A 21,780-nucleotide genomic window follows, 5' to 3' on the forward strand; every position below is an offset into this window, starting at 1 on the left:
TTTTAATTTTGAATTGCATTATTAAAATCAACTCATTTTAGAACATTTGTGGCGGGGGTGGGGTCCTGGTAGCTTGTTTCCACACCTGCCATTACGGCACCCAGTGGTTAATGACACTGTCCTAATCTTATTAAAAGCGAAAAGGAAATATATTTACATCTAAATTTTAAATATCGATTAATTTTTAAAAACACTGACATGAAGAATGCAAATTCAAATGTCCCAAGCTGAGTGAGGAGTAATTTCGGTCTTGTTAGCTTTTGACACAGTGACCCTGGATGAATTTGAGAAGCAGGTGGTTTCAGGCTCTGGGCTCCTAGAATCCGCTGACGCTCAGGAACTCTGTCAATTACCAAGAAAATATCTCCGGATCAGTCCAGACTGGGGTTCGGATGTGACTGGCAAACTGCTCCTGGAGAGACAAATACTTGTGCAACAGGCTCCCTGGTTAGGCTCGGCCAGTGGGAGGTTCTGGGTTTGGGAGGAGGTGAGAGCCAGGGCATAACTAGGGTGGGGATGGGGGAGCACGTGGACAGTGGCTTGACTCCTCCAGGGTCCCAGTGTCCACAGAGCAGTCCTACCATGGTCTAGCTTTCCCTGGCTGACCTTGACCCTCTGGGGTCTGGTGACACCACTTCCTGCCTTTGACCTTTCCAGGCTCCCTCACCAACCCAATTCCCTGTACTAGATCTTCTCTACTCAAAAGACCTAGGTTGGTTTCTGTTCACTAAACCCTGACTTATAAATCCCCTTGTTTCCAGAAAGAATTTTTGCATGGCTTAAGAAGCTGCTGTCAGGGAGCCTTGAGACTTCCTATGAGGCTGTCCTAGAGGGGACCCAGATAAACACAGCCCATGTGACCTGCAGGGCAGAGAACAGAGCAAGGTCAGCGGCCCCTCCCACCCCATCCAGACCTCAAGCACTCCCTGTCACATCTACCCTCACTGTTGTCTAATGGTTTTCTCTATACTAGGTTCTATTTTTGTTCTCACTATAAAAATAATAGATGCTCCTTGTAGAAAAACAAACAGGAGAGATACATATTGCTCCCGGTTCGAACACCCTGAGACAGCTCCGGGGGTCTTGTGAAGTGTCACCCTGCCTTGTATCCAAAGTAGCAGGCAGGGTCCACTGCTGATTCATCTAACTCCACTTCCCTGGCATTGAGGCAAATCTTTACCATTTGTGTTTTTTATAAATGTATTTAGTTTATTTTTTTTTGGCTGCATTGGGTCTTCGTTGCTGCACGCGGGCTTTCTCTAGTTGCAGCAAGCGGGGGCTACCCTTTGTTGCGGTGCGCGGACTTCTCATTGTGCTGGCTTCTCTTGTTGTGGAGCACAGGCTCTAGGCACATGGGCTCAGTAGTTGTGGCTCGCAGGCTCTAGAGCGCAGGCTCAGTAGCTGTGGCTCACGGGCTTAGTTGCTCCACGGCATGTGGGATCTTCCTGGACCAGGGCTCGAACCTGTGTCGCCTGCATTGGCAGGCGGATTCTTAACCACTGCGCCACCAGGGAAGCCCTAATCTTTACCATTTTTTAAACTAAAAACCATGGGGTTGATGATTGTCACAAGCTGTCGGGAGGTCCCTGAGCTGGGATGTGCCAAAGACCCTGCCCAGCTCCTGGCACAGCAAGTGTCCAGGAGAGATGCTGCTTTCGGCTGAGACTCCTGGGAGTGGGGGTAACCACCCCCCAGCTCCTAAGCAAGAGTTCGGGGTACCCTGGAGACGCTGCGGGCTGGGGACTTGGGGCTGGCTGGGTTAGAATCCCCACCTGTCCCTCTCCTGTGTGGCCCCAGCCCGGCCACTGTCCCTCTCTGAGCCTGTTGTTTCATCTGTAAAGCTCAGACCATAACATCTGAGAATTTGTGTCAAGTGCTTGGCGCAGGGCTTAGCACACAGTAGGTGCTTAGTAAAGCTTTGCTAAGTGAGCACATGGGTGAGTGCTGAGTGTGTCCAGGCACTGCACCCCAGTGGCCTCTGACTGCACCCCAGGGTCACACTGGCCTCTGTGGGTGGCTGCTGGGGGGAGCCAGGTGGTCCTGCCTTCAAGGCTAGGAGGGGGAAGGAAGCGGGGGCGGGGCCCCAGGACAAGGCCTGGGGTGGCCACTCCCTTAGGAAGGTGGGGAAAGGGACAGAAAAGCCTTCACACCTATTGAGCACCTACTGTATACCAGGTGCATTCCAGATGTGCTCTGATTTCGCCCTCACTGCAGCCCTGTGAGGCAGGTCGAATCAATCCCATTTTGGGGGGAGGAAACGGAGGCCCAGAGAGGGGCCTAACTTGCTCGAGGTCACCCAGCAGGTGGGCTGCGGAGCCAGGTTTGAATCTGTCGCAGGTGACGGTGGTGAGGTGCTCTTGGGCAGGTCTGAGGCTCTGTGAGCCAGGCTCACCAGGTGAGGGAGGGAATGATGAATGAAGGAATGAAGGAATGATGCCTTAGCCCATGACCAGCTCGTCCTCCCCGACCTCTGCCCGGAGAGGGAGGCCAACAGCGACACTCATGAGGGTCTTTTCATCCCGTTCTCCAAACTGAAACCCAGAGGAGTTGCAGAAGAGCAGCGCCTGGCTGGGCAGATGTGTCCCCTCCAACCTCGGTGCTCCCCCCAGCACCCGCCCCACCGGCTGACCCGGGACCTCGGCACAGCCTGCCACCCGCCGCAGCTGGTTCTAAGAGTGGCTGTTAGTGGTACCCCACGCAACGTCCCCCATTTATCTCGAGCTCCCTGCGACAAGGATGTCACCCCTAGGAACCACGGAGCCCTTGGAGCTGCTTTTTGTTTGTTTTTTTTAAAATTAATTAATTTGGCTGCGTCGGTTCTTGATTGCGGTGCACGGGCTTCTCTCTAGTTGTGGCGCGTGGGCTTAGTTGCCCCACGGCGTGTGGGATCTTAGTTCCCCGACCGGGGATCGAACCCTCGTCCCCTGCATTGCAAGGCAGATTCTTAACCACTGCGCCACCAGGGAAGTTCTGCTCCTGGAGCTCTGAGGATCAAAGAGGCATCCAAACCAGAAAGGGGAGAGGGCCGGTCCCTGTTCCTCCCCAAGGGGCAGTGCCCCCTCAGACTGGCGAGCTTCACTCCCAGGCCAGGTTAGGACCCCTGTGTCAGGAGGACAGGCCTCTTTGGGGACCTCCCAGGCTGAATTCATGACAAGTTCGGGGTAACCCCTGCAGGAGGTATCCCCGGTCAGGGAGGGGTCCCTCAGGATCCTGCAATACCCCTCCCACCCACCATACCTCCCCAGGTGGGTCCCTGATTTGCTGTGTGGCCTTAGATCAGTGGCTGCCCCTCTCTGGACCTGGTTCCTGGCTGACCGCTGCCAGGCTCAGCTCCAGCCCAGCCCCACCTGACACTGGCTCTGCCTCTGCCTGGCTCAGCTCCAGACAGCAGGGCAGGGCTGTCACATGCTGAGCCACGTGACAGGCAGCGGCTGGGGGTTCCATCCCACGAAGAGGACGGGGCCCCTGCAGCCCCTTACCCCAGTCCCAAACGGCTGAAGCCTCCAGGGGCTACCAGAGCAGGTGTGGGCCAGGAGACCTCTCCTACCCTCCCAGGTAGGCAGGGGCAGCGGGGAGGGTGGGGGCAGTGAGGAGCATCTCCCAGGTGCCCAGTCGGCCCAGAGGCCCTGGGCCAGCATCCCAGACAAGACCTAGGGCACCAAGGTGGAAGGGCAGCAGCGGGCCCAGGGCGACAGGCATGGGGCGATAGCACAAAGGATATTCCTGTCCCCCTACCTGTAACCTAATCGTCTGCCTGTCTGACACCAGCACCTGCCAGGGGATCGTCCCCCTTTGTGCTGGCTCTGACAGGTGTGCCCGGGGTGGGGGTGGGGTGAGGCTGAGGGGCAGGGACACAGGAACCTCATGGCGACACTTATATCATGGCGGCTCACCTAGAGGGCAGAGGGTGGCGCTCTTTCCGGGGAGGCAGGAGGGGACAGCAGGGGGTGGACCCAGCCCCGCTCTGGAGCAACACTTTCTCATGTGGGTCCCAGCCTGCCACTCATGCCCTGTGCCCTCTCTCTGGACTTCCATTTCCTCATTGTAAAATGTCAGGTTGCAGGGTGACAGGTGCTGTGAGCGGGGTGCTGGATGACGTGATGTTGGACACAGACGCGCCCAGGGCAGGGACGAAGCCTGCAGCAGGCAGGCCTGGGCCCTGGGATTGGATTTCTGGACTCCAGCTGTCTTTGGATCAGACCTCTTCATTTTGCAGATGGGAAACTGAGGCTCAGAGGGGCTGGCGGTGGGGGGGCTGGGTGTGGGGAGCAGGGCTTTCCCCCTGCTACTCCAGGCCACAGCCCGCACCCCACACCGTAATTCCTGGGTCCACTACTCTGGACTCATCCTCCATCCTTCCCATCAGGGGTCGAGATGGACCCCTCAGCTCAGAGCTCCCTGGAGACCTGCTGTGTGGCCCTGGCCTGGTGCTGGCCCTCTCTGCGCCCTGGCTCCTTCTCTGTGGTCCAGGAAAGGATCTAGAGGCCCCTGAGGGAAGTGATGGGGAAATCTCAGCCTGCAGCCTCCAGCCAGCCCAGAGTCAAAGTCAGGCACAAGGCCAGGACAGCCCCACCCCAGGGGCTGGCCCAGCCTTGCACATTTCATAACGGAAGGGCAGCTGGGTAGAGCAGGGCCCACCAGGAGGAAGGGCAGCTTCGCAGGGCCTCAGGTACGGTGTTCTGCAGAGGCTGGGGATAGAGCAGCGAGCAGTCAGGGCCAGGGACCCGCTGGCAGGTTGGCTTGGGCACTCTGGGCTGCCGTCAGTCCTGGAAAGCCTGGCCACTCACGGCCACGCGCAGGGACTAGCTTTGTCTTCTCGGAGCTTCTCTGCTCGCCTGAGGAGAAAGGGGAAGGGGGAAGGGAGTTCCGTTTGCCCCAGCCTAAGAGAGCGAAGAGAGAGGCCAAGAGCCCCTGCTCTGGACCGGCCGCCCCAGGAAGGAGTGCACCCCTGTCCCTGGGGGCGGCCAAGCATCCATTTGTCAACACATTTCCCGGGCAACTGCCACGCATGCCCGCTGCTGGGGTGGGCTGTGCAGCGAGCGGTTCTGAGCGGTCGCGTTCCTGGGAATGGACTCTGCCAGGGTCCAGGAAGGTGAGGTTGCCAGCGTCAGGCAGCCGGGGGCACAGCCTCTCCGTGCGGTGGGGCGGGGGTTGGCTTGGCCCACGGCCAAGGGTTGGTCCCCAGCTCCCCACACCCGCCGTGGAAGGGAGGGGGCCGCTCCCCAGAGTTTGGGAGACCTTGTAAAAATCCAGGTTAAGGCTCCACGGGGCAGGGAGGGGAGATCAGATTGGAGACCCTAGGGTACTGGGACCTGCAGAGCCTTCGAGGCAGCCCCGTGCCGTCCACCTTCTGACAGCCTGATGGGGGTCCCCTGGGCCCTCAGACCACCATGTTCACCTCTGTCACTCTTCCCAGCCCCGCATCCCTGCCCCCACCTGGGTCTCAAGTTGATGTCCTTGCCTCCCTGGTGCCCACGCTGGGCCAAGGTCTCCTCGGGTTCCCACCCCAGGGTCTCCTCCCCGAGACCCCCCAGCACAGCTGTCCTTTGCAGTCTGAATAACCATCGTTCAGAGCCGTCCTCACTGAGCACTCACGGGACTCGGCCCTGCACCAAGCACTTCACAGCACTATGGGGTACCTACAAGGCACCATCCCCATTGCACAGATGGGAAGAGTGAGCCACAGAGAGGCCAAGCCACCTGCCCAAGGTCTCCTAGCTAATAAACAGAGTTGCTGGGATTTGGATCCAGGTCCTCAGGCCCCCGACACGTCATACAGAGGGTGCTCTTAGAAGGCCTGTGGTATAGACAGGGAAACCGAGGCAGAAAGGATGAGAGGGTGGGCAGAGGTGGGGGCTGGGAGGTAGCTCATCCGCAGGACCAGCCGGGGCCCAGGGACGGGGCTCGGGCAGCAGCTGTTCCCTGATGATGTTTGGAGGCAGCAGACCTGAGTGCCTGCCCCTTTTGTCTCCCTCCTTGATGCCCCATGACCTGGGCCTCAGCTTCCTACAGGGGTGCCAGCCAAAAGCTATGCTGCACTCACATCAGGCACCCACACTGGCACAGTGCCCGGCACAGTCAGTGCTTAGTCACTAGTATTATTATTATTATTATTATTATAGAATCCCCAGGCTCATGGCCTTGAGGGAAGGTGGCTGGCCCTGGGGCCCGGGGAACCAGGCCCATCCCTTGCCACATCAAGTGACTTAGCAACTCCCAGGGAGGTGGGCTTAGGGCCGCCAGACCACCCGATGAAGGAACCCCCTCATTTGTGTGTCCACAGTGGCTGCTCAGCTCCCTTGTGAGGTCACAGGCCCGGGGTCCCCCCAGGCCCGAGGCAGCCTTGCACATCTGCTTACCTGGGTTGAGTCCAGTTCCCTGCCCTGCAGCAGTCTCCCCTTGGGACCTCGGTCCTGACCAAACTGCAATATGGTGTGAGCTGGCCTCAGTGTTGCCAGGAGAGGCTGCTGGAATGTTCCAACCAGACCTCCACCCCCGCAGAGCTCCCCACCCCACACTGTACTCGGAGATGCCCTCTTCAAGTGACGTGCCTTACATTTTTGTGGGTTCTGCAGGCTCTTAGGAAAGTGCAAAGACCCTTGCGGAGGCGGGAGAGGGGCGGGTGTGGTTTGCCCTCAGCATCCATCAGCAGAAGTCTGAAGGTGAGAGAGGATGGGGGAAAGGAAGAGGGATAAATATTTGTTGAGTACTTCGTAACAATAACCACAGCTGACCATTATTAAGCTCTTACCATGCACACAATGGCCGGTGCTTCATGTGGTGGAACGGTAGCATCCCCTTTTTACAGGCATGGAAACTGAGGCAGGGAAAAGATGAGTGACTTGCCCAAGGTCACACAGCTACAGAGGCAGGGTCAGGGTTTGAGCTCAGGTGGCGGCTTTAGGGGTCAGCAAGTCTCTTAGCTCTTGGGTCTCTGGCCAGTATGCCTTCCTCTCTGGAGGAGGGTTGGAGCTGGGGACAAGCCTGGAGTGACAGGGGCTCTGATGATGTCCCTGTTCTGCTACAGTCACCCTCTCTGGGGGATGTGGTGCCCGCCCTGTGCCCGAGACAACTGCCCCGTTTCTCCTGATCAGAGTAGGAGGCCTGTGGGGTCAGTTTGGCCCCCATCATGCCTATGGGGACAGCGTAGGGCTCCAGCAGGCTCTCAGCACAGAGTGCCCATCAGGGCAGGCCATCCTGTTGGCTGGAACAGCTCATGGAGTCCTCCAGAAAACTTAGGGCCGTGGTGGCAGTAGTCACTTAACAATAGCTGGCAACCCTGAGGGCACTGACGCCCTGTCCTGGGCTTAGAACTGGCCAGCACGGTCTCATCCTTGATAAACACCCATCAGGTGGTAGGTGGAAGGGTGACCTTAACAGATGAGGAGATTGGGGCACAAAGCCCCAAATGATAAGTTAAGTAGGCAAGAGGGGTCCTGCTGCCCAGTCCAGTGGGAGAGGAAAGAGAGGGATGGGGAGGCGGGGCAGGGAGGTGGACAGAAGGAAACCAGGTATTTATCACAAGGTATGACACAGTGCGGTGGGGAGCAGAGCCAAGGGCCCACTGTGAGAATGTGTAAGGGAGTAATCATGGTGGGCTGCCTGAAGGAGGCATCAGCCAAGCAGAGACCAGAAGAGAAGTGAGTCAGAGAGAGAAGGAGGAAAGGGTCCCCACTGGTCCTTGGCACCAGGCCGAGGACTAAGTGCATCAGAGAGCTCCTCTGATGAACTTCAAGTAAGCAGGCGGGCGCCCGGGGGAATGTCAGAGCCCCTACCCTGCCTTCCAGCCCTGGCTGATGACAGCATGGAGGTCTGAGTGCCCCCTCACCCCTCACCCCTCAGCATCCCCTGCTTTTCCAACACTGTGGCCGATGGGGCTGGGATGGGCAGCAGGGCCTCTGGGAGGTGGGGTTCTTCTTTCCCAGTCTTGTTGCGGAGCTGGGGCACAGGGAGAGGAGTCCTGTCACCCAGCCCTCTGAGCCACCACCAGCCAGCCTGGCCACCCTGGGCAGGGCCCCCAGGCTGGGGACAGTGGGAACAGAGCATTCGTATTGGGAGTGTCCCAAAGTGGTGGTTGGTGGACTCCGCCTCTAGTTACCAAACTTCCCCTGGTTACTACACTCAGACCTGCTGGGGTAAGGGCTACCGTCTCCAGGAGGGGCACCGGAGTAGGGTGGGGGCCATGGCTTAGGGCTAATTTCCGGGTGGCAGGAAGAAGCGTGACCCCCTGGCTCCCTGCTCACTCTTAGGGGCCACGGAGTAGCTGTCCCCCAAGCCCACACCCAGTCCCGTGACTGCCTTGGGGTCCAGAACCCTCCTGCCCACTGGTTAAGAGGTGTGGTCTGTAGCTCTGTCAGTGGGTGTCCAAGTGTGCCCCTTGTGTGTGTGTTTGTGTGTATGTGTAGGTGGGGCAGCCCTGGTCCCTGGGCTTACGTGTGAGTCCCCATGGGGGTGCCCGTGGGCCCACACGGGTGCAGGCAGGGGCGGTGGAGGGCGCCTGGAGGTGGGGCGCCCCGGCCCACGCTGCCCCGCCCGGCAGGATGGACCCCTTCGCGGACACGCTGCAGCGGCTGCGGGAGGCCTTCGACTCGGGGTGCACGCGGCCGGCCGAGTTCCGGGCTGCCCAGCTGAAGGGCCTGAGCCGCTTCCTGCAAGAGAACAAGCAGCTTCTGCAGGAGGCGCTGGCGCAGGACCTGCACAAGGTGGGTTGTGGGGGGACAGGCAGGGGTGGGAGGAGGAGGGCAGGGGTGGGGAGGTTGAGACAGGGGGGATGGGGACAGCTGCATCCTCCATGAAGGGGGAACTAAAAGCCGTCAAACCCCACCTCCTTTCCTGTGCCGTAACCCGCTCTTCTGCATTCACCCATTCATTCATTTCTTCATTCACTCCACTATTTTTTTCTTTTTTTTGGTCGTGCGGTGCAGCTTGCGGGATGTTAGTTCCCCGACCAGGGATTGAACCCGCGCCCTTGGCAGTGAGAGCGCGGAGTCCTAACCACTGGACCGCCAGGGAATTCCCCCACTCCACTACTACTTATTGAACACTTACTATGGGCCAGGTACTGTTGTAGGCTCTGGGGATACAACACATAAAACAAAGTTCCTGTGTCCAGGGAGCTGGCCTCCTGGGGAGAGACGCAACTAGACAGTAAAATACACAGCATGTTGGATGGTAATGAATGCCATGGAGAGACACTCCCAGTGTGAAGGGGGTGAGAGAGGGCCAGGGTCAGGGTGCGGTTTTGTATGTGGGGGTCAGGGAAGGTTTCTCTGAGACAGTGGCGTTTGAAGGAGGAGGGGGAAGGATCCACGTGGACAAGGGGGGAAACAGCAGAGGGCACAGCATGTGCAAAGGCCCTGAGGCAGGAGGTGCTTGGTGTATTTGTGCTTGAGGAGCAGCAAGGAGGCCAGAGCGGCTGAAGGGGAGTGGAAGAGGCAGAGGTATGCAAGGGATGAGGTCCAGGGAGCTGGGTCACACCACTAGGGCCGCATGTGGAGGACTTCTGCTTCACTAGGTACCGTGGGCATCATGGCCTCTGTCCAAACCCTGGAGGCCTGGGGGCTCAGCCCCTCCCATCTCCAGCAGCAGCCACAGCAGGACCTCAAGAAATACACTTCCTTGTAGGCAGCCTTCCACCGTCTCAGCCAGCAGGGCCCACCCGTGTGGCTGCCACTGCCCTAGGACAACTGTCCAGGGGCTTCTTCTCTGGACAAAATGTCCCTTGAGCTTGCCACAAAGGCCACGGTGCCCAAGCTCACCCCTGACGCCCCACTGGCCCCTCACCACCTGTAACTCTCCAAGGCTGTGACTCTTTACCAGCTGGTGAGGTGCTGTTTTGATACTTAACACCTAGGACAGGCCCATGGTGCACATTGGCTGCCGGCCAGCACCTGTGGTCACCACTTGTCCCCAGGGGGCTGCAGCAGTCCCACACTGGCTCATGCTGAGCGCTGAGCTCATCTTCTCCCCAAACCTCCTGAGCCCATGAGCAGAACCCTGGGGTCATCCCTTTCTGCCCTCCTGCCTCCCCTGCCCTTCCGGTGGGCCTGCTGGCTCCACCCAGCTCATGAAAGAGATGCCGGCACTGGCAGGCCTGGGAGGCCCTCTGCAGCCTCCTTGGGCCCCACCTGATTTGCAGGCACCCAGCCAGGTGTCCAGAGCAGTCACTTCGAGACTAGTATCTCGTGGCACCTGGGGTCATGGATCAGGGCACCCCTGTCCACGGGGGCAGCACAAGTTGGCCACAAGGACTTGTCCTGAGGACGTGGCCTCCTGGTGACGCCTACGCCCTTTCTCGGGGTCCTCAAACCTTCTATTTATCACCACGCTCCAGGACTGTAGCCAGGTGGGACCCGGGCTCCCTCGTCTGCCATTTCTGGAATCGTCTGCTACCCCATTTATGAAACCAAGGCACCGGGTCGTACTCTCCTTGGCTCTCTGACACCCAAGGGGCCTGACTTTGCCTCCCTGTGGGGAGTGTCCATTCACTGGACCTGGTCCAGGACAGAGGGGGCTCACACCCCCTACCCTGGCATGTCGGGCTCCCTGGGGACTGACACCCCACTGAGCCTCTGCCCTGCCCACCAGCTGGCCTGGCCTGGCCGCCTCCGTGAGACCTGACCCGATGGTCTGTCTGGTCCTTGTTCTCCCTATGGCTCAAATTTCACCTCCTGCCTGCAACCCTCAAGCCTCCAGGAGCCCGCGCCCCACAAAGGAAGCAGCAGCCCAGAAAATCCAATCTGGTCCCGGCCTCTGGCCTGGTCCCTCCCTCTGGGCTCAGCCAGCCCTGTCCCCCGCCTTCCCAGCAGGCAGCATCTGCCCTGTCTGACCTGCACAAATCGTCCCATTTAACCCCCAACAGCCCTTCCAGGTAGAGGTGGTCACCCCCAGTCACCCCCAGAGGAGACTCAGAGAGGGCGTGTTCTTGCCTAAGGGCACAGAACCCTGGCTCAAAACAGCTGCTACTCTTCCAAACTCCTGGCATTCAGCGGGGTTCAGATTAGCCCTCAAACAGGCCCAAACCTCAGTCAGGTCACAGGAGACCTCGCTGGGCAGGAGTGTGGGCTGTGGACACAGACATAGTAGAAGGCATGCCTGAAGCAGGCTCAGCCCCTAGAAGCGCTGGTGGGCGTGGCTTCTCCCCCCAAGGTCCCTGCGCCCTCCCCCTCCCCCCAAGGCTCAGCTCTGGCACTCCTGGGCCCGTCGCCCTCTCCTCTGACAGGAAGGAACTTGCACCATAATGGCTGAGTCTCAGGCATCAGGACAGCCTGGCTCTTGTGTCCTAGGCCATGGGCCTCCAGCTGCCTGCAGCCCACAGGCTGCTCCCTCCTCCCTCGTGGGGGTGGGGCAGGCATGCCAGCCGGCATAGATCAGGACAAAAGCCCTATTGATTGTCTCCTTCTTCCGACTCCTGCCCTTGAAATCTGCCCTGGCCCCTGGGCTGTGGGAACTGATGGCAGAGACACCTGTCCCCAGTGACCAGTCCCCAGTGACCCAGAGACACCTGTCCCCAGTGTCCCCTGCAGACTGACATCCACACAGCAGGCCACAGAGGGCCACACAGACAGTCCTGTTCAAACTTAAGTTAGAGCCTGTCCCTGCTCTGCTCAACAGTCCTCACCCCAGCTGCCTGGCCTCATCACCTCACCCATTCTTCTCCCTGCTAATCAGGAACATAGCAAGCCTGAACCCGCCCCAGGGCCTTTGCACAGGACATACCATCTGCCTGGAATATTCTGCCTCCAGGTATCCATGGGCTCCTTCCCTCCCTTTCCTCACTGCTCAAATGTCACCCCATCCCAGAGGCTGGCACTGACCATCTTATATAAAATAGAGCAAAGACACACACACAGATACATGTGCACATGCACTCACACACACGCACACACACTCCAGCAGTCTCTATCCCTCTTACCCTGTTTCACCCTCCCATTGCGCTTGTCACGTCCTAATGGAGTAGTCAGTGTTCTCATCATCACGTCGACCGTCCCCCTACAATGTCAGCTCCGTGGGGCAGGTTTTCTGTCTGTTTCAGTCACGGCTGCATCCCCGGCACAGAAACGGCACCCACGCGCTCTAACCATTCAGTGAACATGGAGTGAATGAATGAATGAATGAGTGAATAAGACAGACCTTGCCTGGGGAGGCTTTGCCCACCCCAGGGCTCCGGCCACCTGCGGATCCTGGCTACCCTGGCCCAAGCCCTGACCTTGCCCCTCCCCCTCCCCTGCAGTCAGCCTTCGAGTCAGAGGTGTCTGAAATCAGCATCAGCCAGAACGAGATTAACTTGGCCCTTAGGAACCTGCGGGCCTGGATGAAGGATGAGAAAGTGCCCAGGAACCTGGTGAGTGGCCCTGGGCGTCAGGGCCGCAGGCAGCCTCTCTGGGTGGCAGGCGGTGCTGAGGAGCTGGGGTCTTGGCACCTCACCGTTCACCATCACTCTGGCCCCGACCCAGGCCACACAGCTGGACTCGGCCTTCATCCGGAAGGAGCCCTTCGGCCTGGTGCTCGTCATCGCCCCCTGGAACTACCCTCTGAACCTGAGCCTAGAGCCCCTGGTGGGCGCCCTCGCAGCAGGTGAGAGGGAAGCACCACCTTCTCCCTCCACCTCCCGTCCATCCCCCCAGCCTCACAGCCGCCCACAGAGCCAGGGAGGAGGGGGGAGCTGGCACCAGGTAGCTAAGAAGGCCTGGTTCCCATCTGGCCCACCATCCGCAGGCTGTGTGGCCTTGGGGCCGGCAGGGCACCTCTCTGAGCCATATTCTTCACCTGAAGGTGGAGTGAGGCCCGCACCTGCCCTGCAGGTGTGAGGACTGAATGGAGACGGGGAGTGGCTACAACTGGCCACCCTCTCCCCGCCCCGCCCCTCAGGGAACTGTGTGGTGCTGAAGCCCTCGGAGGTCAGCAAGAGCACTGAGAAGGTCCTGGCCGAGGTGCTGCCCCGATACCTGGACCAGGTGAGCAGGGCCAGGTACAGAGCAAGCAGCTACACTGGGGCTGAGCAGGGCTAAGCAGGCCCCGCTGGGCCGGGCAGCCCTTGGCGTGGCTCCTCAGACAGGACCTGAGTTCCAGCCTCACTCCTGCCTCCTCTGGGTTGTGTGGCCTTGGCCAGGTCACCGCCCCTCTCAACCTGTTTCCCTCTGAGTGAAACAGAGGGGTGGGGCCTGTCCCTCGGGGGTCCCTGTCTGTCTCTGGTCGGCCCTGCTGGCCCAGCCCCGGCCTCAGTCCCAACCCCAAACCCGCCAGGCCCCAACCTTACACCTGTTAGGCTGGGACTGCCTGTGCCTAGTGCCCCTGGGGAGCTCACCGCTCCCCACTGCCCCCGGGGAGCTCCCCGCTCCCCACTGCCCCCGACCCAGCCCACCTGGAGCCCGGGCCCCAGGCAAGGGGGGAGCCGTCCCAAGCACGCAGGCAGGCAGGCAGGTGCCCTCTGGGCCCTCAGGCTGGGGTCCCAGGGGGAGCCCTCCGCCCGTCTGGCTTGCAGAGCTGCTTTGCCGTGGTGCTGGGCGGGCCCCAGGAGACCGGGCAGCTACTGGAGCACAAGTTCGACTACATCTTCTTCACAGGTGAGGAGCCAGTCTGGGGGTTGTGCAGGATGGGAGAGGTGAGAAGCTTGCCCAGCCCCACCCTTAGGGGGTCTTATCCCCAACTCTGAGAGAGGGACAGAAGCAGCCAGCCAGCCAGGGAGGATGCAGACTGGGGCAAGTGCTGGGTGGTGCTCTCGGCCCCAGGACGAGCTTGCTCCACTCTCCCTGCGCAGGCTGGGGAGCAGCCCCGGACCCCTGGGGACCCTTGGGAGGGATGGGCCCCATCCCGGAAACAGGCCTCTCCACCACTCACAACCTCACACATCACAGCATCTGTCCTTGCTGAGCTCCCGCTGTGCCAGGCGCTCATTCCTGCGCCCACGGCCCTTCTGGAGGGCTGGACAGATGAGGGTTTGGGGGCTTGGGTGACAAAAAGATGCAGTGCCCACTGCACTAGCCAGGATTGGGGCAGGCTGTATTTTGCTCCCAGAGGTCACCTGCCATCACCCTGACATGTGCCCATGTGGTCCAGATACCACCTAGCTTCAAGTGACCAGGATGGAGTTTCCAGAAGAGATGAAAGGGTGGAGGATACAGACAAGGCGAGGCCCTGGAGGAGGGAGGAGGGGACCCGCCTCCTGTGTTGCACACTTTGTCCCCATCAGAGCAGGGGACGTGCCATCTCTGCCTTTCTCCTCCCCAGACCCTGCCATGAGCCCAGGACAAGGCCTGCCAGATGCCACCTTAACAGACAGGGAGGGCGACTGTGGGAGCAGAGGGGCCAGGGTCCTCAGCTGTTCCTACAGATTCCCAGGGGCCGGAAACACCAGGAGAAGGAAGCGGGGGTGGGGGGTGGCGGGGCGCCTGACCACCCTCCACCATCACAGCCCGAAGCTCAGTGGACTCTGGGCCCTGGCCCCCCAGGACCGAGGGTGCAGAGGCAAGGCAGGCAGATCCCCGGAGGCCAGCTTCTACACCAGGTCCCCGAGGCAGTCTGTGCAGAGGCCGATGGACCGCCCGAAGCTACTCCACCATAATCTCCTGACTTCTCCAGGCCTCAGTTTCCTTATTGGTATGATAGGGGCCATCCCCAAGTCACAGGCCTGTCTTAAGGACAAATGAATGAATGGAAGCCTTTGTCACAGCACGTGGCCTGGGCAGCAGCCACTCACTCACTCACTCACTCACTCGGTGAATGTTTACTGAGAGCGCAGACGGGCACCGCGAGGCCTTGGGATAAAGCAGGGCTAAAGCCTCCTCCATTGTCATGGAGCCCGTGCAAAGGTGACCAGGGTGGAGGTGGGGAATTCAGTTGTGGGCGTAGTCAGGAAGGCGGGACAGACTAGGAGGTGTTTGAACAAAGACAGGAGGACCTAAGGGAGGAACCGTGGTAGGGAGAGGCCCCTGGGGCCGGCTCAGCCGACAAGGGGGCCTGGATGGGAGGGAACGAGGGCAGGGAAGCAGGAGGAAGTGAGACCAGAGAGGTGTCTGGACTCTGGGCTCCCTCGGGCTGCGGTGGCCGGCGAGAAAGGCCAGGGTTATCACATCACAGGAATGGCAGCGTGGGGCCCTGGGCCAGGCGTGGGCAAGAGTGTGTCGAGGCCTGGGGGCGCTGTCAGGAGTGTTTGGGGGTGGCTGAGTGGAAGAGGGGACTGTGAGACCCAGGACACCAGCCCAGAGGAGAGGTGGGGACCCAGGGGAAGAGGGGGCAGACGGTGGGTGTGGAGGGCGCCAAGGCTGCCAGATTAGGTCAGGGAGGGGAGACCCAAATGAGGACCAGCTAGAGCTGGAGCCGGGCCATAGGAGTTACTTTCTGAGGAGAGTGGAGAGTGGGGAGGGACTTAGGGCGGCAGGTTAGAAAGAGTCGCCTGCAGGCCCAGCTGGGATCAGAAGCAGGGAGACGGGGGCTCCTGGCTGTCTACCTGGGCAGGTCAGGACAGGGAGCTGGGCCTGGCTTGCAGCTGTGGGCAGAGCTCCTCGGAGGGGCTGGTGGGGGAGTGGGGGAGGAAGGGGAGGGGGGACGACCTGAAAAAGGTCCCAGTGCAGCAGCAACTGACAAGGAAAAGCCAGGTGAGGGCGACTCTCCCCCGCCCACCCCCACCCACCCCCACCCCGCCCTCTACTCTACTGCCTCTCCAGGGAGCCGCAGGGCAGGGAGTGAGCCCCCTCGAGGGGTCCCAGCCCTGGGCTGAGGCCATCCCACCTGGCCCAAGTGACCGAGAGCCACTCTGGTTCCTTCCACCACAGGGAGCCCCCGAGTCGGCAAGATTGTCATGGCTGCTGCCGCCAAGCACCTGACCCCCGTCACGCTGGAGCTGGGGGGCAAGAACCCCTGCTACGTGGATGACAACTGCGACCCCCAGACCGTGGCCAACCGCGTGGCCTTCTTCCGCTATTTCAACTCCGGCCAGACCTGCGTGGCCCCCGACTATATCCTGTGCAGCCCCGAAATGCAGGCTCGACTGCTGCCCGCCCTGCAGAGTGCCATCACCCGTTTCTATGGCGAAGACCCCCAGAGCTCCCCAGAACTGGGCCGCATCATCAGTGAGAAGAATTTCCAGCGGCTCCGGGGCCTGCTGAGCTGTGGCCACGTGGCCATCGGGGGCCAGACTGATGAAAGCGATCGCTACATCGGTGAGTCCCGCCCTCCCCGCCACTGTGCCCCACTCCCAGCCCACCCCAGCTAAGGCCCCCCCACGCTGGGGGCCACAGCTGGGCCCCGAGTCTGGGCCCAGCCTGTAACCTCGGGCCCTGAGGCTCCCCGACCCCACTGCTAGAGCCCAGCCTGGTCCACGGCTCTGGTGCCACGATTCTGTGACACCAGTGTTCCGCGTTGCCGTGTCCGAGCCTGTGACCCCACGACTCAGCCCTCTGGCCCAGGCTCTGGATTCTCCAAGCTCAGACCCCGGAGTTCTAGGGCTCAGGTTCCAAACTTCAGCCCCAAGATCTGCTGCTCCACGGGGCCATGACCCCAGGTCCTGTGAGCCCACGATTCCTGGTTCTGAATTTCAACAGCCCGTCCTGAGCACCCGCTACGCTGTGAACAAAGCAGCCCCAGTCTCCCGGGCCGAACGGCTCAGAGGGTGACGCTGCTCCCCAGCAGGCTGGGACCCGGGACCTCAGGTCCGGTCACCCTCTGACTGTAAGACCAAGGCTGAGGGGCTCTCTGGGCCCCACGGGCCCCGGTCAGGCTGGGGAGCCCCTCAAGGTCACTTCCCGGGGGCTGTGGGGAGATCACCTTCCCCAGAACGTCCCTGAGCCTGGAGCCCTGGGTCCCTGGGCCCTGCCTGCCCGAGGCCCCAGCCCTGGGGCTGAGCCGTGCCCTGTGCCCGGGCAGCTCCCACGGTGCTGGTGGGCGTGCAGGAGACGGAGCCGGTGATGCAGGAGGAGATCTTCGGGCCCATCCTGCCCATCATGAACGTGAGGAGCCTGGACGAGGCCGTCGAGTTCATCCGCCGTCGGGAGAAGCCCCTGGCCCTGTACGCCTTCTCTAACAGCAGCCAGGTGGGGCTGGACAGAGGTGGGAGCGGGTGGCAGCAGTGGAGGGTGGAGTGAGGTCAGCAGAGGGTGAGGTGGCACCAGGACCAGAGTGGACCAAGGGGCCTGGCAGGAGGGGCGGGCGTCCTGGTCCCTCGGGGGCAGTCATAGGAGCTCTGGGACGGTGGCACTATCTTGGCTCTGTCCCTCTCCTTCCTGCTCGGGGCAGCAGGGCCTCCCCCTGCCGTCCAATCTAGGCCACATTCTTCTGGGCCTTTAGTCGGCGGCTCCCCAGGGTCTTCTCTAGGGTCCAGTGTCCCCTCTAAGTCAGCCCCACCTCCATGCTTCTGCATCATCATGGCCTGGTGGCGGCAGTGTCCCCTTCCTCTGCCTGGCTCATGGAAGGCACACACGACGTGGGATGGCATGACTGGGGGAGGATGAATGACCAGGACATGCAGGCCCAAGCATGAGCCCTGGTCCCCTGCCCTTCCCTGGGATTTCTCTCAGTGGGATTTCTGAGTCGGCGGATGGGGGTCCACTCCACCCACCAGCAGGCAAGCCCCGACCTAGCTGTTACCTGAGGGTCACACGTTGCAACTAACTATAGCCAAGTTTTCGTGCAACTACTGTTTAGTGTCTACTAATCATTCCCCCCCCCTTTTTTCTTCTTTTTTATAAATTTATTTATTTATTTTTGGCTGCACTGCGCCTTCGTTCCTGCGCGTGGGCTTTTCTCTAGTTGAGGTAAACGGGGGCTTGAGGCGAACGGGGGCTACTCTTCGTTGCAGTGCACAGGCTTCTCATTGCCGTGGCTTCTCTTGTTGCGGAGCACAGGCTCTAGGCGCACGGGCTTCAGTAGTTGTGGCAGTGGGCTCAGTAGTTGTGGCTCGCGGGCTCTAGAGCGCAGGCTCAGTAGTTGTGGGCTTAGTTGCTCCGCAGCATGTGGGATCTTCCCAGATCAGGGCTTGAACCCGTGTCCCCTGTATTGGCAGGCAGATTCTTAACCACTGCGCCACAAGGGAAGTCCCCCACCCCCACCCCACCGCCCTCATTCTTCAAATACACCTACAGGCTGAAGAGGAAGGGCCTTCATTAAGTCAAGCAAGGATCAAGTTCATGTTTCCAAAACCCAAATCTCAACGTCCTCCCTGTGCTGCACACAGGCCCCCCGCTGCGTCCCTGCCCCGCCCCACCCCTGGCCTCCCCACCTGCCCTTCACTCTGCCTGGGGGGCCCTCCTACTCATCTCTGCCCCGCCTTGAGACTCAGCAGGCACCTCACATCCCTCCCAGGAACGCCTCCCTGACTGCCCGCCCCTCACCCTGCACCCTCCACGTCCCCAGGAGGATGCTGGGTTTCCCACCTCCCCATCAGGCCTGAGTCTGTGTCCACAGTCACCTGCATGGGCCACAAGCAAGGGATGCTCAGGAAACACGTCTCCAGTTGGGGACGGGTGGCAGGCTGCTCCACAGCCAACGCCTCCAGCTCTCACGGTGGCCTCAGACCCTGCAGTGGGTCCCAGTGCCCTGAGGGGTCTGGACAGAGCCCCCGCGGCCCCGGCAGCTCCGCCACCAGCCTCATAGCTGCTTCTCTCCCAGGTGGTCAAGCGGGTACTGGCCCAGACCAGCAGCGGGGGCTTCTGTGGGAACGACGGCTTCATGCACATGACTGTCGCCAGCCTGCCCTTCGGAGGAGTGGGTACGTGCCGGCAGAGCCATGCCCTCTTACCGTCATCTCTCACCCTGCTCCCCTCTGCAGAGTCTGAGGCGGAACCTTCCATACCTGTCTCTGCATTTACATATGTGGGGGGACCCACAGATACACAGTTCAGGGTTTTTTAAACATCACTGTGATTGCAGGGGCTTAGCACACGCAGGGCGGCCTTGGGCCTTCTCTTTACTCCACAGTGAGGCTACGTGCTGCTCCTTTAACCCCTCCTGTGTCCCCTCTGTCCCATGCTTGGCATGTCGCACAGGAGACAGGGGCTCCTGCCGGCTCCCCCCTCCACCAAGCCCCAGCAGCCCCCAGTACCGCTGTGAAGTCCTGGCCTCTGAGGCTGGTCCCAGCAAGCCTGACGGCTGTGTGATGCGAGGCCACCACTTCCCCTCTCTGAGCCCACCTCCTCCTCAGGGGACGAGAGGGCCAGAGGCTTGCCGTCCCGCCACCTGCCTGCACCTGGCACTAGAGTAAATGACCAGCAGGTCCTGGCGGGCTGCCCTGGTGGGCCTGGACCCTCCCTGGGGAGCGGCTGGTGTCACAGGAGCACGGCAGGCTGAGATCAATGCTGTGGTGGTGGAGGTCCAGGGCTGCGCACCGCTGCCGTCCCCAGTTCTGGAACCCTCTTCCCCAGCACCCCCTCCTCAGGGAAGCGTGGGGCTCTGTCTGCAGGTGAATCTGACCCTGCTGCTCCCCTGGCAAAGCCTTCCACGGCTCCCAGGCCCTCAGACGGAGCCAGGGCTCTGACTCAGCTCCCTGAGGCCACCCTTCCTGGTCTGGCCACGGAGTCCTGCTCCCGCCCCTGCCCCGCTTCCCTGGTTGCTGCCCCAGACACACAGAGCTCTGCCCAAGTCCTGACACACCACGGTCACCCACCTCCAAGGCTCCCTGAGTTGTCCCCGAGCCTGGGCCCCTCTTGCCCCACACATCCACTTTATCTGGTCAACTCCACATCCCTCAGGCCCCACTCACTCAAGGAAGCCCTCCCGGATTACCCCTGATCCCACCAGGCTGGGTGCCCTGGACTTCCCACTGCCGGGTCCTTGACTGCCTCCCTACCTGGACATTGCGACTCATAACAACACAGCACTTACTGTATCTATGGGTCTGAACACTTGCTCAATCCCCACAACTCTAGGAGGTGGGTGCCACCGTCACCCCATGTCACAGAGGAGACCAAGGCGAAATCACTTGCTTAAGGTGACATGGCTACTTCAGAGCTGGGATTCAACCCTGGGCAGCTGCCCCGGAATCCACTTTTTTTTTTTTTTTTTTACTTTCCATCTTTCCTCTCTCTTTTTTTCTAATTGAAAATGTTGTGGTTGAGAGTCCGTCTGCCGATGCAGGGGACACGGGTTCGTGCCCGGTCCGGGAAGATCCCACATGCCGCGGAGCGGCTGGGCCCGTGAGCCATGGCCGCTGAGCCTGCGCGTCCAGAGCCTGTGCTCCGCAACGGGAGAGGCCACAACAGTGAGAGGCCCGCGTACCGCAAAAAAAAAAAAAAAAAAAAGAAAATGTTGATTTACAATGTTGTGTTAGTTTCAGGTGTACAGCAGTGATTCAGTTATATTTCAGTTATATATATATACACGCTCTTCTTTTCAGATTCTTTTCCATTATAGGTTATTACAAAATATTGAATATAGTTCCCTGTGCTATATAGTAGGTCCTTGTTTATCTATTTTATATAGAGTAGTGTGTGTCTGTTAATCCCAAATTCCCAATACATCCCCCACCCCCCCAGAATCCACTCTTGACCACTGTCTACCCATCGTGCCCCAGCACCTGGTGTCCCCAGTATTTATTTGAGTGGGTGCTGGGGCCAGGCTCAGGGCTAAGCCCTTTACCCACAGCATCTCATGATTAGCCCACTTTACAGCTGGGGAAACCAAGGATCGGGGGGTGAAGTAGCCCACCCAGGTCATACTGTGTGACTGGCAGAGCCCAGGTCTGTCTGACGCTCCTCGGCTGGCCACTGGGGGCCTAACTGCTGTGTTCCCTGTCACTGTACAGGCGCCAGTGGGATGGGCAGCTACCACGGCAAGTTCTCCTTCGACACCTTCTCCCACCACCGCGCCTGCCTGCTGCGCCGCCCTGGGCTGGAGAAGGTCTACGCTCTCCGCTACCCGCCCCACACTCCACGCAACCTGAGGGTGCTGCTCGCAGCCATGGAGACACGCAGCTGCAGCTGCGCCCTGCTCTGAGCCACCCTGCACACAGGGGATCCGAGCGTCCCTCCCAGCTCACGTCTACGAGTCCTCCGCTGCCGTGGCCACCTGAGGCTGGTGGAGACATGACCTGGGGTCCACGACACAGGGGGAAAACACCTGCCGGGGCCACGGCCCAGACCAGTGCTTGCCCTCCTCCCGCCTGGGGCTTCTCTTTTCAGGCCCTCAGCTGCCCCCCAGCCAGGATGGGCCAAGGTTTGGGAGCATCGGAAACAGTGCAGTAACCTGCCCTCCCGCTCCCACGCTGGCCACCTGTGTTCCGGGAGACGAGGGAAGATGTGGGTACCTCTCAGGACAGAAGGTGCCCTTTCTGTGGAGGGTGCAGAAGGGGTCCTGGCATCCGGTCCATGACACACTGTTGGCCTGCTGTGACCTGGGTCGTCCCTGCCCTCTCTGAGCCTGGTTCCCTATCTGTTGCACAGAGGAGGTGATTAACACCTCCTGAGATCATCATGAGGATTAAATTTTGGAGCTTAATTGCCGACTCCAGGCTCCAGGCGTCCTGTCTCCTCATTTGGGAGGGGGGAGGCTGCTTCCCTCTACTCTCTCCGCACCTCTCCCTCCAGGTCAGGTTGATGAGATGCCCATAGTAGGATCTCCCTTCTCTTCACCTCGGGCCTCTTAGGAGCTCTGAACTAGCTCCTGTCCCCCAAGTGGCTGGCCCTGGGCACCTTCCCCTCATCATGTCCCACACTGGACTCCTCCCCTTCCCTCTCCTGCTCATCCTCCTGGGCCCCCATGCCGTGGAGTGATCCCCCATCCACTCAGCCACAAAGCCAGACTCCCCGGCCTCCTGCTAGACACTCCCTTCTCACCTCCCAAGTCCCATCT

At 60.4% G+C, this 21,780-nt stretch overlaps 1 protein-coding gene and 1 long non-coding RNA gene across 3 annotated transcripts; one reads left to right on the plus strand and one right to left on the minus strand.

Moving 5' to 3' along the window:
• Window positions 1-4,285: 4,285 nt before the first annotated feature.
• Window positions 4,286-6,415, minus strand: LOC309826319. The gene is made up of 3 exons (XR_014297093.1): window positions 6,360-6,415; window positions 4,639-4,835; window positions 4,286-4,488 (listed from the first exon to the last, which is right to left on the minus strand). It is a non-coding gene; the product is annotated as an uncharacterized lncRNA (long non-coding RNA).
• ALDH3B1 (aldehyde dehydrogenase 3 family member B1) lies at window positions 4,622-21,434 on the plus strand. 2 transcript variants are annotated; one of them, XM_082660373.1, is made up of 10 exons: window positions 4,622-4,669; window positions 8,540-8,702; window positions 12,233-12,343; window positions 12,456-12,576; window positions 12,871-12,956; window positions 13,484-13,565; window positions 15,774-16,160; window positions 16,864-17,030; window positions 18,604-18,703; window positions 20,735-21,434. In XM_082660373.1, exons 2-10 carry the CDS (start codon window positions 8,541-8,543, stop codon window positions 20,923-20,925), a joined length of 1,407 nt encoding a protein of 468 aa, XP_082516499.1. In that variant the 5' UTR covers window positions 4,622-4,669; window position 8,540; the 3' UTR covers window positions 20,926-21,434. The 2 variants fall into 2 exon arrangements, with proteins under 2 accessions (XP_082516499.1, XP_082516500.1); XM_082660374.1 differs by lacking the exon at window positions 18,604-18,703.
• Window positions 21,435-21,780: the final 346 nt, after the last annotated feature.

The sequence above is a fragment of the Grampus griseus genome (genome assembly GCF_964374135.1).
Source record: "Grampus griseus genome assembly, chromosome: 8".
In the NCBI taxonomy this organism is placed as follows: domain Eukaryota; kingdom Metazoa; phylum Chordata; class Mammalia; order Artiodactyla; family Delphinidae; genus Grampus; species Grampus griseus.